Source organism: Alligator sinensis, unplaced genomic scaffold, assembly GCF_000455745.1.
Source record: "Alligator sinensis unplaced genomic scaffold, ASM45574v1 scaffold118_1, whole genome shotgun sequence".
Classification (NCBI taxonomy): Eukaryota; Metazoa; Chordata; order Crocodylia; family Alligatoridae; genus Alligator; species Alligator sinensis.
This window is the reverse complement of record NW_005841850.1, coordinates 3,376,737-3,391,824: the sequence shown is the minus strand read 5'-3', so window position 1 is coordinate 3,391,824 and position 15,088 is coordinate 3,376,737. Positions and strand designations below refer to the sequence as shown.

General features: G+C 47.8%; 1 protein-coding gene across 24 annotated transcripts in view; it reads left to right on the top strand.

Moving 5' to 3' along the window:
- MSI2 (musashi RNA binding protein 2) overlaps positions 1-15,088 on the top strand; it is a 339,949-nt gene that overhangs the window by 196,327 nt on the left and 128,534 nt on the right. For all 24 annotated transcript variants that reach the window (XR_003095321.1, XR_003095316.1, XM_014522719.2 and 21 more), the window contains exon 6: positions 4,870-4,918. Coding sequence is in view for 22 of the 24 variants with exons in the window: in XM_014522719.2 (XP_014378205.1) it covers positions 4,870-4,918 (49 nt within the window). In the remaining 2 variants the exon portion in view is untranslated. The remainder of the gene's footprint in view (positions 1-4,869; positions 4,919-15,088) is intronic.

Below are 15,088 nucleotides of genomic sequence, written 5' to 3'. Positions count from 1 at the left end.
GTAAGTGCCATAGCACCGGGTGCTTTTCAATTCTTGCAGTTGTGGAAGTGGTGAAATGCACGTCGGTGCTGAGAAAATGGAGGCGGCGTGCTTTTGAACTAAAACACATCGAAGGCGTTTAGGTTCAAAAGTGCGCCACCGCCGTTTGCTGCATGCAGATGTGCGTTTCTGTGCTTATACAACTGCATGCGGTGCAGCACCGTTCACATCAGCTGGCATGCAGAGCAGGCTCGATTAATTGAGTCCGCTCCAAAGCGGCTGATCGCTGGCGTGTCGGGGCACAAAATGTACATGTATAAACGCCCCTTGTGCCCGCAGCGTGAACTAAAACTCCATGTTCTCCACGGGGAAGCTGGAGTGGGCCGATCCTCTGTGGTCTGGGCACGGAGGGGGAACCCCTAAGATGCACTGACCAAGGAGTTACACTGCATTGCACCGTACGGGTAGAAAGTGAGGCCAGTGCCTAAGCAAATTATATCACAGCGGAGTCAGGTTGCCCTTCTGTGGCACGTTGTCATTCAAAATGAGTTGCCTTGAAATGAAATGGAAATTCAGCCTTCGAAAAATCAGAGGTTAGCCTCTCGCCCTCGGTAGGTCTTTGCATCTCTCTGCTTCCATCAATAAAAGAGGGAGAGTGCTTTTTTCTCACCTGCATAAAGCACTCGGAGGACGTAGAAATGTAAGATTAGAAGCCGAGAGCCCCATGTTAGGGGAACATTTTCCTTTCCTTTAAAGGGGAAGATACAGATTGCTTGTTTTAACCAAGACCTGGGAGACTCGCTGCATCCAGCCCTCTCTAACAGAGCCGAAGAGCAGAAGGAGCCCCGGCATGAGCCAGAGGGTTAACATGGGGATCATTCTTGTGCGCTGCTACCAAACTCAAACCTACTTGAGTTTCATTTGTGTGGGCCTCTTTCCCCCCTCTCCCACTCTCTGAAATGCAGCAAGATCAACTTGCTTACTACAGGGTTTATTCCCGGTACCTTCACTGTGTCCCTTATTTCTCCTTGATGAAGACTTAAACAAGCCGCTTGTGTTTGATTCATGGAGAACCGTGAGAAACGAGCTGTTTATGTGAAGCAGTGCGATTTTTTTTTGTTCTTTCTATTCAGCCCTTTGTATATTCAAATTCTTCTAGTTTCAGTTCTTGCTGTTCTGCCAGATTTCCGTAGCATTGATGGGTTTTCTGAATTAATAAGTTTCTTTCCCCCCTCCTTAGTCTCCCCACCTCTGCAAGTGGTGAAAAGTTTTTTGTAAACGCACAGCCTTCTCCATATTGATTTTTTCCCCCCCTCTCCCCCATCTCACCAGTTCTTAGATGTTTTATTTTGTAAAGCGTTAATAGAATTTTTCTTTCTCCATTGCACTTTATCTATTCAGGAGGTATCAAGAAGTCCCATTGTGTCACTGGACTATGGAGGAAAGAGGCTATTCTTCTGTTACAATGGCTGCCCTAAAAAGTAGCTCAGGGTGGGGTAAACTCAGAAAGGGCAGCAACGGAGATAAAATGTTCTGACCTTAGAAAAAAGAAAAGATAACCAATTAGGCATTGTTGAAAGGGCACCCGCTGGCTTAAGAACACCCTACTGATTTTTAAAAAAAATTTTTTTTTAGGGTATATTTTATCCGGAGGTTGGTCAAAATCCGGTCCAAAGAGCTGGTTTATCCCCTCGCAGTATTTCAGATCTAAATCTCGCCTTTATGATTTTGCTTCTGGGCTTAATCCAAACCTTAGACGCCTGCTTCCCGAGGGATAAAGCACAAATCTTTCAAGGATGGCTGCACTCTTGTGGCTTCCACCCAACGGGACCAAAGTCCCCGCAGGTCAGCCCACCAACCATGCGCTCAGTCTTGTTATTGATTACCGGTTCAATAAAGAAGCCCAGCTGCATTCAGAGCTCCGCGGTACTACGTCCTTTTGAAACACATGCTGGGCCCCTGCCCTGGGAAGCTTGCAGTGCAAGGGGGAGAGAGAAGGTGCATCGTTATCCTCCCCTGGCACCTGGGTTGCTGAAGCCCAGAGAGATGTGGATCCGGCTTGCTCCCAGCCACATGCAGCAGGGTGATGGCAGAGCATCCACCTGTCCTGCAGCCCCGTCCAATGCCAAGACCTATCCTCTCTCATGCAGGCTTTGGAGGAGCAGAATAGGACTGTAGCATCTGCTGAAGCTTGTGTCCTCACTTCTGACGTCCACGGTTGAGGATGCATAGAGCTGCCTCTCGGGTTTCAGCTTACTGGGATGCAGGCGGATCAGTCTGTCCCCATCTCGGCAAGGCAAGGATCTTGCTGCCCCCGGTATTTCTCCGGGAGGAGGGGAGAAACCACCAAAGGGGACAATGTGCGGTGGGGTCTTTCCCCTTTGCCGTTCACCTCTAAGAAAAGGGCTGTGTTCCCACAGCCTGCAGCAAAGTGTTGATGAGCAAAGATGAAGGTGTTCAGGGACTTCATGGTGCAAACGTGAGTCAGCCCAGTGCTGCTTTCTGGGATAGGGCCAGGTGTACAAGGATCCACGTCACTATGTGCATTGAATTCCTGTTAGGCACTGAGTCATTCCCTTTGCTCATGAGTCCCATGAAGCAATGGCCTTTAGGCACATGCTCCTTCAGCTCTCGTCTCTTAGTTACCAAAGCAGCCGGCTGCAGTAAACTGGGCTTACGTACTCATGAACCCTGGTTAGGTCCCTGCGGATCTAAAATCTTGTGCTAAAAGAGCAGTGGGTTAGCTCCTAGAGGTGAGACCCTCCGTGTGCATGGGTCTTGCCTCTAAAGAAAGATCAAGAGCCGCACTCTGCTTGCATGGTTGCACATGCACCCCGCGGTGAGGGAAGCTCTTCCCGTACAGCAGAGGTCAATGGCAATTCAAAGTCTTGCACAAACCATCCTGTGGTGATGACTAACTGGGTCGGGGATTGAAGCCTGAGCTTGATCTATCCCACCGCGCACGTACTAGCGGTGCTGTCTGAGAGTCAGGAGACAACAGTGCTATGACTGGGCCTCCTCAAAGGATGCAGGTGAGCCCCGGGGACCCATTATGTGCGGTGATGGGGAGTTTGGGCAAAGATTTTGCAGTGTGGGAGATGTGTTTTAAACCTGTGCGATAGACCAGTGTGGGGATTCAAGGGGGTTCAGGGCACAGTCCGGCTCCTGTGATGCTCAGCTTAGGGTGGGGAAAAGCCATGTAGTTCTTGGAAGTGGTTCTTGCTGCTTGAACCTAGAGCTTAATCAGGCTGAAGCCTTTAAGAAGTTTAAAAATTGGCTGAGCAAACCCTAATCCCAGGACACAGATGAGCGTCGAGGGCTCTGGTCCTTGCTTACCCTCTGGCCGTGCTCAAATCTGGGGGGTTTGTTTCAAAGGGGGAGGAGGATGGGAGCAGGCTGAGATGACCCTAGCCATAATTCAGTTTGGAGTTGATGGCGTTGGCAAATCCCACCCAAGACGGGGGCAAAGATGCAAGCAGAACGAAGGAAGCAGGCCACGGCTCTTCCAGGTCAGGTGGTTTTTCATACTGCTCTGCCAACCTATGTGGCTCGAACTACGCTGTGCTAGAAACCAGATAAATTGGAGCCGGATCTGAAATGAGAGTTTAAGCTTTAACCGTGCTGTCATTTCTACTGAATCTTGGACCCTGCTTCTGACACTGTAGTTGAAACGTCTCCACCCTGTGTTTTTAAGCACGTTCCAAAAACGATGATGCTGCCAAGCAAAGACAAAGGCTACTTAAAACACACAAGAGTGACCTGTACAAAGGGTCTAATTGGGTCCCCGCCATAGTAATCTCTCCAGGGTGGATGCAGAGTATCACTTGACGTACTAAGCATACAAGAGCGACCAATGCAGAGTCAGCTTTCCTCAAACGAGTAGGTAAATGATACTTGTTTTGCTTTGCACCGTAGTATTTAAAAGGGAGGATGCCAGCGGTTGAAAGTTTTGTAGCAAACTACCACCCCAAACAGATGAGGTGGGCGGTTCTCTTGGGACTTTTTGCACCGTTGTCTAGATCTAATTCCCTGCTAACCAGTAACGAAGCCAAGCTTTAGGAAGGTTAAATTCGATAGGCGTTTTTCCATCAGGGTGCAGCATCGTCTCGCTGAAGCTGCCGGAGGCTCTGAACAACAGCTTAAAATCCAGGACGCTGAGGAAGACCTCTCAGCAGAGCATCACGTCAAAATAGGTGCAAGATGTAGGTGTGGCTGCACTGGCTCCATGTAGGTGGAATAAATCATGCAAATAGTAATGAAACTTGAAAGCAATTTTGTTGCACTTCAGTACATGCCAGGAGTCGGCTCTCTCTTCTGAAGTGGAAATGCCAAACCTGATGCGAATGAAACCTTTCCTCACCCAGCCCCGCTTTGCTCCTGTTGCTTTTCAAAAGGCCTTTTGAAATACCTCTGAATATCTCTCTGCCCCACATGTCCTTTTTAAAACCCCCTCGTCCCAACACAGTCATCCCCCTTTGGAGGAGCCCTGGGTGCGATTGGCCTCGGCGACTCCCATCCGTGCTGGATGAAGAGGGGGTCCCTGCTCAGCTTTCTCCAGCTGCTAGAAGAAGAGAAGGAGGGGGTGGAGAATAAATAAAATCTGCTTAGATGCTGGTGCTTTTTAGGGCAATAAGACTTTTTAACATGCACTTTTCTCTCCTCTGGATCAAATGCCAGCCAGGTTTTGTGTTGAAAGCAGCAGGTTTCCGAAAGAAAAAGCTGACTGTAAGCAAAGGAAATGAGATCTGACGAGTCCATGTGGTTTTCTGTACCTGAGCTTCGGCGGCTGCTGCCTTAGCCTCAGCTCCCCAGATCTCGATTTGCTTGCGTGTCCTCATTAACCTTGTGGCAGATGTGCTGAAACACACATTTCCCCTTTCTGTCTTGCAGGTAGAGGACGCCATGCTTATGTTTGACAAGACTACCAACAGGCATAGAGGTAAGAGAGCGTCGGCGCTCGGGGGTCGCACTTTATCACTGGCCAGTGCCAACTCCGCAGCACCAAAATGTCTGGTGGACCCAGTGGTCCACATGGCGACTGCTGGGACTTGGGCCAATTCTGTGTGTCCTGCAGTTGCTATAATAGCAGAGGTGCTCAGGCTTTGGTCCTTGTGTGTCTGCGAGTAGCTTGGATGTCTCTTCAGTGCGGACTCCTCCAGCCAGTTGGATAGAGTCTTGTCCGGGTGGCCCAAAGGAAGTCCTATTCAGCTTGACTTGGGTGAAGAGGATTGCAGGGGTATGTAATGTCCATGGAGATTGATGGGTGAAAAACTGATGCTAGGCATCCGATCCTGGGTTTGGGGGAGAGAGGAAATAAATAATAGTTAGTGGTCGAAGAAAAGGTCAGGTTCTCTCACTCATCTCCCTGCTCCTGGGTGTTACTATGGTCCTGCCTTTAGTACCAAGGGAGAAGCACGTATCCATACCGCTGCCCACTATCTCGTGAGGTCCCACGGTAGATACCTGTGTGTAACTTTGAAGCCTTTTTGCATGTGCAAGAACCTTGATTCTCTTCCTCTGGTGTAGCTCGGACTCAGCCGGGTCCAGGTGCCAGCTGGCTTCCATCGTCCATCTAAATTTGTGTACACACACCTGCCTAGTTGAGGTCCACTGCAAGACCCATTCTAATTGCCAGAAGTCCACTTGGTTGTGCAAGTTTTCTGAGGCAGACACTGAAGAATATGGCCCTCTGACTCTTTTGATTCCCCTTTTTTTTCCCATCTCTTCCTGTGATGTGAGTTTTCTTATTTCGTGAAAGAGTCTGGTGTTTTTAGAACAGAACTTCAGCCGGGAGAGAGAGAGCGCGAGTGCCATGGTATGGGGGCAAGGCAAGAAGCAGGAATCCTGGGAATGCTGCCGTATGACTTCCCGAGCCAAACTTCTCCTAAGCAAGCAATAAGGATGCATGCCACGGGGTTTAAGAAGCCAGTTGGTTTAATTATCCTCCGGGAAGGAGTCGAATGAACGCAGCCCAATTATAAGGGACATAGGTCTCAGTGCTAGATTTGATCCAGTTCCACTGTCCGCCCCCATCCCCTCCCGGAACGGCGTGTTCTGCTTCTTACCGGATCAGTGTAAGCGATGACAACTCAGAAAGACAGATGGGGAAGAAGCAGAAGAGTCATGGGGAGGGACAGGTGGTGGTGATGTGCTATTCTGATTTATTATGCTGGGATTATGAGTCCCACTCGTGGACCGGGCCTGCTGGGTGCTAGGTGCAGTCCCTACACAGACCAAAAAGAGGGTGCCCAGACCTGCCTGCATAAGACACAAGCAGGGGAGAGAGCCGTGCATTTTGACCGCTTTGCTTTTTCTTACTGCTGTGCTGCTCACCGTAACATCGAAGGCACTGTTGTTGGTTTGAAGCTCTGGGCTCTGATGCTTTGTTTTTATGGAGCCTGTTTTTCTGAAAGATTAATTAATACCTTGGGGGCTGACGACAGGAACGTTTTATCGATGCGTTTCCCTGCCCACGGCTTCACCGGAGCACGGGCAGCGCCTGCCCCTCCGGTCACGTCTGCATCCTTGAGTTTCGGGTGTCAACTTCCAGCAAGGATCGCTGAGCACACGCAATACAATTTAGTGCCAGCCTCGTGCCCGGGTGAAGGGGAGGAGGAGTATGGTGGGATTAGAAACGCAGCTGCGGCCTCTGTGTTCCCCCCGGTGACAAACGGGGCCGCTTGACCCTTGTCACTAATTGCTCTGTGTCACAGCAGCGTGACCCCGGTGCACTAAGTGCTACTCAAACACGTGTTGAGGAAGCGCTTACGGCCAGACCACACCAGGCAGGCGTGGACGTGGCGCGTGTCCCAGCCGGGCCTGAATTTTGAAATATTGATGCTTCTCGTGTTTTGCTTGCTCTTAATCCCCCCCGCGCCCACTTTGAAAGTTTGGGCCAAATCGTGGCCAGGGCAAGCTGCTTACAGCCCAGTTGGTTTCCTTATCTCCTTGTACAGTTGCAGAAACTGTGGGCAGTTAGGCCAGCATTTCGCTATCTGACCGCGAGCATCTTGACTAAACAACCATTTATCTTGGGGGCTATACATCCGCTTCCTTCCAGCCCTGTGTGCCGTACAGATTGCCTTGAATATATGCTAAATGTAATCCTATAAAGCCTGGGCACCTGAGAATTACAAGCCAAGCTTCTTATTTCATTCATTTTTCTGTCAGCTGCAGAAATGATCCAATGGGGCAAATGAATCAACGGGGCCTACATTAAAAAAATGTATATTTTAAATAATCCACTGACTGTGATCTTTGAGCTATGCGAGCTCCCGGATCATGTTAACATAACAACGTGCCGATTATGAATGTTGATACAAATGGTTGACAGCAACCTCCTGGCTAAAACGTTAGGAGCTGTTGGCTTGTGTCGTGGGAAAACGGTTTCTTATGGATTTGGAATAAGGCCTCATACTGGCACGTGCTTTTGGTGGTGGTATAATTTGGTAATCCTTGGGAGTTATACCTGTGAACCTACAGGCATAAGCTGGAAGTCAGGAAACGCCTGAATTTTGATCTGACTTGGGGCAAGACACAATCCTTCTGCCTGTAAAATGGGAATAAGTGCATGTCTAAAGCTATCGTCACTACAAGACTTCTCCCAGAGGTTTCAAGCATTGTGGCATTTTTGAAAACTGGGACTGAGAGACTCTCAGGAAGATTTTCTGAGCAAGCAGGAGCTCAAGGTAAATCATTTCCCCCTCCCTACTTCACAGGAGGCATTTCTGTCCGTCAAGGAGGTCTACCCTCGTCATTAAAAAGACACCTAGCTTTGAACGAGGTGCCAGTCTACCCGTAGCAGCATGGTATCCAGAAGGGGCTCATTTAACCTTCGGAGGTGAATGAAGTGACTGCAGTGTAAATATACCCTTAGCGGGTCTCTCTCTTGGCGTGGCAGGGACGTCACACTGCAAAGGCCTCTCCCGTTTGACCATCAGCTATCATGAAAGGGGATATATCTGACGGGGGTGGTCCACGCTTCCCGCGCCCACGTGGAAACGGAGCTGAACAGGCTGACATCATTTGCCCTTCAGGCTCCAGCCACTTAAACAGTTTGAATGTCGGCTCTTTGTGGGGGCTCGCTTGACTGATACCGTTATTGTCTCGGCCACAAAAGTGTCAGCTTCTCGGAGTAATGTATATCGTGCGTTTGCTTAGGGAGGCTGCCAAAAAGTTTAAAGGAGTCTGAGTCAAGTCAAGAAGTGTTACGAGTTTTGGAAAGAGGCCCGGGGACCGTGGCCAAGCCCCACTCGCTAGAATACCAGCGCCGCTGGCTCGAGCGTTGTCCATCTCCATGGCAGGATCAGGGGACTTGAACTCCTGACGCTGCCCTTTTCAATGATGCTTTGTGCGAGGAGCTTGCTTTAACAAGCTGCCTAGTGACCGGTGGTTGTGGGACGGGGGAATAAAACTTCCATAGGCTCTTCTGCCTTCCTCGCTCATCCCCGCCACCGACTCTTCTCTTCTGGTTAGAGTGGCAGTAACCGGAGTAATTCAGCCTTCAGGAGTAAAAGATATATGGGAAGGACTGCGATTTGCAAAGGCAATAGAGCCCCACCTCCAGTTTCCATTGATTTCTAAGGGGAACCAAGAGTTCAAACCTTTCACGCAGCCCAAAAGGTTTCCTTTTCTATCAGGGGAATTTCCACCGCTCCCCTTCCAGCCGTTCTGAAAAGGGACATAAACTATACCCTTCCTCTGGTCAAAGGCTCGACGGGTTATTTGTTGCTTCTGAGAGCAGCATTGCACAGTGCTTTTGTGTTTGGCACGGCGGGCTTAAATCTCCTCTCCGACCTCGTTCTGGTACATGCCAGAGGTAGAGGAGAGCCAAGGGGCTGAGTCCTGACCGCGGCAGAGACTGGGGACATTTAGCCAGAGTGAACGTGCTCCAGTGATCCTTGCACCCACCCGTTATGCTCTTTATTTTCTTCCCTGAAACTCTCCAGACTCAGAAGTGGCTTGTGCAGCACCCAGCCCGAGGCCCAGGGAGCCGAATCCCCAAATTCAAGTGGGTTCGGTTCTTCTTTTCTTTTCCGAGGCCTGTGTAATATCAATTTGCAGGTTCCTGAGCTGGGGATTTTACTGTCTGCCCCAGATGGACATTCGGCAGTTCTTGGAAGGTACTTCCTCGGATTTGCAGGGCACGGCAAACCCAGCATCATGCAGTGCAGCCAGGCTGCACAGCTTTTGCAGCTGCAAAGTACTGGCTCCGATCCGTAGGACAATGTTCCCCTCTAGTGCCGGCCTCACAGTGGGGATAAAAGCTCTACTCCAGGCAATCGGGACTCGTGGTAGAGGCAATATCTTTTATTAGACCCACTAGATTTTTGCAAAAAAAAAAGAAACGAAATTCTTTTGCAAAATCTAGTGGGTCTAGTAAAAGATATCGCCTCTACCACGAGTCCCGATGGCTTTTTCCTCTAGGCCAATATAGCTATAACCTGGATACCTACTCCGGACAGCCACTCTTGTTGACTTGAGTGGCCGAGACTTGTGCATTTGAAGCCAAACATCCAGGTTTCTGTTCCCCACGAGAAGCAGGAGCCTGATGCTACAAATCCCAAAGATACCTGCCTTTGTTCCTGCCTGCTGATTGCATGGATCATGCAGGATCAAACCCGGTGTCTGCTGCCCTCCACAGCTCCACTGTCAAGGCGGAGGGGAAGCGGTGGAGTGGTGTTAGAAGTCAAACCACGGTGCGTGAGTCCTTCCTCCTTTCCTGCCACCGAGATTCTCGTTGTCCCCTTCCGTACAGATTTCAAGGTGATCCTCGGTGCATCTCCTGTGTGTGGCACTGTGCTGCTGTAAGCACTTTCCAAGCCACGAGGGCGCGGGGACACGTTTCTGGCCGGTCGGTGCTAATGCTGAGCTGTGCTTTAGCAGCTTCAATTCAGTTCTTTTAAATAGTCTTTTGGGGGGGAAATGCAATATTGTGTTTGGTAGCCTTGCGTTATCAGGTGTGAGCCTGAATGATAAGCCCTCAGAGGACGGATTCTCCTGTCAAAACCATCTCTCCATTATCTTATCTGAAAAAGAGTTCCATCGCTACTGAAGTTCAGGGCTGCATATATAGAGGGCACCTTTGCTTCTGCAAAACCCTGGCTCCTCCATGCCAACTAAAAAATGAAAGAAAAAAAAAAAAGCAGACTCCTTTGCTAGAAGAGAGGAAGCAACAAGTCTGCAGCAGTTCTGTCTTTTTTATTGTATTGGCTCTGGTTGGATTTTTTTTTTAAATAGTCTTGTTTTACTACAGATGCTCAATAGCATCTCTTTACCATAGCAGCTTTGTGTGAACGTATTTGAAAGGATCTGAAGGGCTGGGAAGCTGAAGAGATTCATTCAGGGCTGAAGGCATGATGATGCTGGACCTTGGTTGGGATGATGTGGTTGGGGCTGGTCCTGCTTGGAGCAGGGGCTTGGACTTGATGTGACCTCCTGAGGTCCCTTCCAGCCCTCATTTTCTATGATTGTATGCTGAAATGCTGTTTAAAAAGATCTTGTCATTCTCACCTCCAGTTAAACTGGATCTGGGACTCAGTCCTGTGTGGGGCTAGGCACCCTGAGCTGTCCGCACACCAGCTGAGCGTCTCGCACACGACTTGAAGGTGTCTCCACACTGTCCCTACCTCCTTCTCCCAGGGAAGTGACTTAGCCTGTTGCCAAGTGAATGACAGTGACTGCTGCTTAATTGGGAGAGTATTAGCCAAAATTCCTCCTAATGGGGGAAGCATTCAGGTGGTGCTAAGTCACTTTGCTGCTTGAGCAAGTGCCAAATGGGTATGAAATGCTGAACTCTGGATCTTTAAATCTGCCATGTAAAGGTGAAAAGAAGAACCAAATGTAAATGAACACTGAAATGCAATGATTCACCTCTATTCTTGGTTTTGATTTAATCAAGTCCTTTCAGATGTGTTCTCTCCGAACAGGTGGCCACTTTTAATCAGGCCGGTAAACTGTCCACCAGCTTGTTGTAATGAAGAGGGTTCTGCTGTATCGATTGCTTATAAAGCACCCCAGATTTCGTGTTCTGATTGGATTTTGAAACACTTAAAATGCAGTAGCATGCAATGGCAGCACTAATAGCAATCCTTGAAACCACTTGTGTGTTATAGCCTGTGTTTTCAAATAAGCCAAGGGAAGGAGAAATAGCAGGTAAAAATATCTGTCTTGGTTTACTCTAGTAAATATATGTATATGTGTATATATGTGTGTGTGTGTGTATACATATGTATATGTGTGTGTGTATACATATGTGTGTATACATATGTGTGTGTATGTGTGTATACGTGTGTGTATACATATGTATATGTGTGTGTGTGTGTACGTGTGTGTATGTATATGTATGTGGTGTGTGTGTGTGTGTGTATGTATGTATGTATGTATAGATGCCCAGAGTAAGCGACACAGGCAAGGGAAAGGGGGAAAATATTAACACTTGGTTTCTGTGGCTAGAAGCGAAGATAAATTTAATCACTAGTAAATTAAAAATAGTTGTTGATATAATGCTCGTTTTAATTCCTATGCGGGTTCTAGCACAGGGTGACTTGTCAGCATGCATAGCGCTTGATGAACATCGGATCGTAAATGTAAATATTCAGAATAGCTGGTGATAAAGAGATTTTCCCAACTGCTCACTGCTGACTAGCTCTGCTCTCCTGGAAGTCTAGAGGAGGTTTTGAAAATCCCACTTACAATAATAGAAAATAACTTTGGCCTGCTTTTGCCACAGTCTCGCACCCCACGAGACCTCCAAAGCATAAAAATAACACTGTCTGCTAAGCATTTAGTTGCACACGGCGGCGTCTCTTATCTGGCTAGTCAGTCCTAGATGCTTTCTAATGAAAATAGGATTCCAGGGGTATTACATTTCATCCCTAACTGCCTGGCCATATTTATTAGAGGATGCAAAAAATCCATCTAAGTACATAATTGATGGAATTATGAGCTCTTGCATTACTGGAGGAAAAACAATACATTGCTTTACTCCTAGGTGATATAATCAGATCTTATCACGGCTCTTTTTTTAGTTTGGTAATTTTATTATAGCAATATGCACCTGATGAGCTAATAGAAGTCACTAGTTCAGGTTAGTTAATAAGCACATTAGTCGTTCCTTAGCGGAAGGGATGTGTTGCCAGTCTGCTATTCCTGTACTCTAATCAAAAGAAAGAGAAATGTTGTCAGAACGCTCTGGAAGATCACTTTGTTCCTGCCATAGGAGTTCATGGAGCCTGTTGAAAAATATCGGTCAGTCTTGAAAGGATTAATTGGGGGGAAAAAAAAAGTTTATTTAGTTACCCTTGCAAGCTCCAGATAAAATCTTGAATTCAGCATTAGTTATTGATCTTGCAGGTTGGAAAGCATCTTGCAAGATGATGTCCTTCTAAATTCATTATGTAAGAGAGCTCTAGAAGGCATCCTGGTTCTCTGCCTTGCATGTCAAGCAGATGAAGCTAGATGGGAGCCGTGCGTGCTTCCTTGCTGTGCTGCGCCTCTCCAGGATGGGTGATCCCCCAAATAATGGCAGTGGGACTTTTGAGGGGGCTTGTTTGCCCGGTCCACCAAGGCAGAGAAGAGCCGATGTGCGAGACCGGTGGCTAGAAAGCAGGAGGAGGGAAGGATGGAGGAAAAGCACCCAAATGCAAAGGCAGGGGAGCAGGTTTATTCTCTCCGAGTTGTTCCATCTAGAGCCAGGGTGAATCGGAGACAGGATACTTGGCCAGTGGAGTTTCTGCTAATTAATTTGTATCACATCCCTCCCTACACTCCCCCTCCATACCTGTTGCATGTAAAATGGAGGTGTACGGGAGGAGGGCGGAGAGGGTGAGTTAGCTACGTGTTAATTTGACAGAGAAGAAGCATGAACATTCATTAGCAAACACCGAGGGGCTCTTCTTGCACACCTGCGCTGCCTTCTGCAACGTGCCCAGGCTGCACACGCTGTGCTCTGTCCCATGTTGAGCAACAAGGCACCCAGAAAGAAAAACATAGATGACAAGCGCTTGATTCTCCCAAATTGTAATCACCGGTATTAAGTGTAACACTATATGAGTCTAAAAGCCCTGGCGTTGTTTTCTTAGCGATTAGCTCCTCTCGCTTGTGTTGGACAGAGCCAAGGGAAGCAAGGTGACAACCTGTGGCCTGGGCCTCTCTCATCTAAAAGCTAAAATAAAATTAAAAAATAGTGGGAGCAGAATCATGTCTGCAAGTGTCCTGGCTTTCAAGCATTTGCTATTCCTGAACTGAACACGGGCCTTAAATTTGTTCATGGGTTTGTGTAAAGATGCGAGGGAAGTTCTCAGCACTTGCGTGTGCTGTGAAGTGAGACTTAAGAGAGGCCAAGGGCCGGGTGGGCCCGAGGGCCAGCTCCATACCTACAAACGGGGCTAGCTTTTGGCATTCCCAGATTTGGACGTGCAAGCAATTTACCGTGGGGCAACGGAGGTGGGGCTCCCGCTTGTATCAGCTGCTCCACGTGCATGCTTCTTCTTGGGGTGGACCGCGGCACCAATGCCATCCATGGAAGATTTTGGCATTCCCGTGGACTTCTCTGCGGCACTTAGGACTAGATTTTCCCAAAAGCTCGGTGCCCAAGGTACTGGCCCTCCTGTAATCTCCTAAATAAAAGTGAGGGTCTTCCAAAAAATCACACCGGAAGTGGGTAGTGGTGTGTGCCGATATGCAACTCTCATCACCCTCGAGTCGATTAGAAGCAGCCCGTTAAGAGAGAGGGATGGTGACTTCGGGGCACTTGGAGATCATTCAGGCTGAGACCATGGGGCTGAAGGTTTTCTGCGTGCAAAAGCACAGCTGCACGAGCGCCCTTTATTTCTATCCCCGGGACCTAGATAAATGCGGAGAAGGGAGGTAATCTGTTTACTGCCTCCCTGTTCCTTCCTTCTCTTAAGGAAGAATTTGAGTGCTCTTTTTGGCATTTGGATTGTCCCCTTCGAGCACATATCAGTACATAAAAGTAATTGTCCAGGTACAAACAATTGGTCTAATCATTCTATTTATTGAAGGAGACAGCAGTGATGTTGTTAGCAAGATATTGTCTAAACTTTGACTAAGGACAGCGCTTTTCTAAGGAGAAAAATAGCCGTCATGCTCTGTGCGGCTGCCAAAACCTCACTTCTGTAACTGACCTCTGAAGTCATAATTGACATTTTTATATATGAGATATAAAAATGATTAAGACCCAGCGCAATTATTTGTTTATTGCTGTCTGCTTCAAGTAAAACAAGGTCACATACATTTTTTTTTTAAGCGTCCCATAACAGTTTAGAAAAATCCTGGATTTAAAAGAAGTGGACGTATTGCCTAATTTGGTCGTTTCGTGCAGAGGGGTTTTTGGGGGGATTTTTTGGCAGAGTTTTTGCACTTTTTGGAGGAAGGTTGCAAAGTTAAGTGTTAGTCATTTTTGGACAATTTTTATTTTGGAAATGGACAGGGGTAAGGGAGAAATTTGACTGGCCAGCTACAGTTCGAAACCACAAAATACGGCGATGATCATTATCTCCTTTATGAAGTGCTTTGAGAGCTGCAGATATCAGAGATAGGTAGGGGCGATGCTGTTATTTTTAGGGTTTTATTCCCCCGGCAATTTTACCGCTGTGTAAGTGAGACTCCAGAGAGCGAAGTTGTTTTGAGAGAAGCATTCATCCTGCTCTGGGTTGCTCCTTGCACACACTTTCCAGCTGGTGAAGTTCATCCTGGGAGGTACATCTTGCAACCCTGAGATGAGAACTGAACCCTTTGTGTACCGAGGCATATATTTATCCTCCGTGAACGGAGCTGGGGATCTTACGCCGAGTAGCCGTAGCTAGGGTTTTTTTTCTATAGCACTCTTCAAGTACTAGCTTGAAAACTTCATGCGGGTGTTGTGCGAATTCATTCGTCTGAACCATCCACTGTTTACAGACCTTTTCGAAGGGAGTAGGAGTCGCTGAGTTACAAGGCAGCTATTCATGCCTATATGCATGCATATTGAGATTGTAGTGGTGACATATGGCTTATTAATATTTTATATATTTGCATTTGGATATTACATCCTAGCTTATTATAAATATTCATATAATAAGCCACTTTAATATGTTTCTCGCTGAAT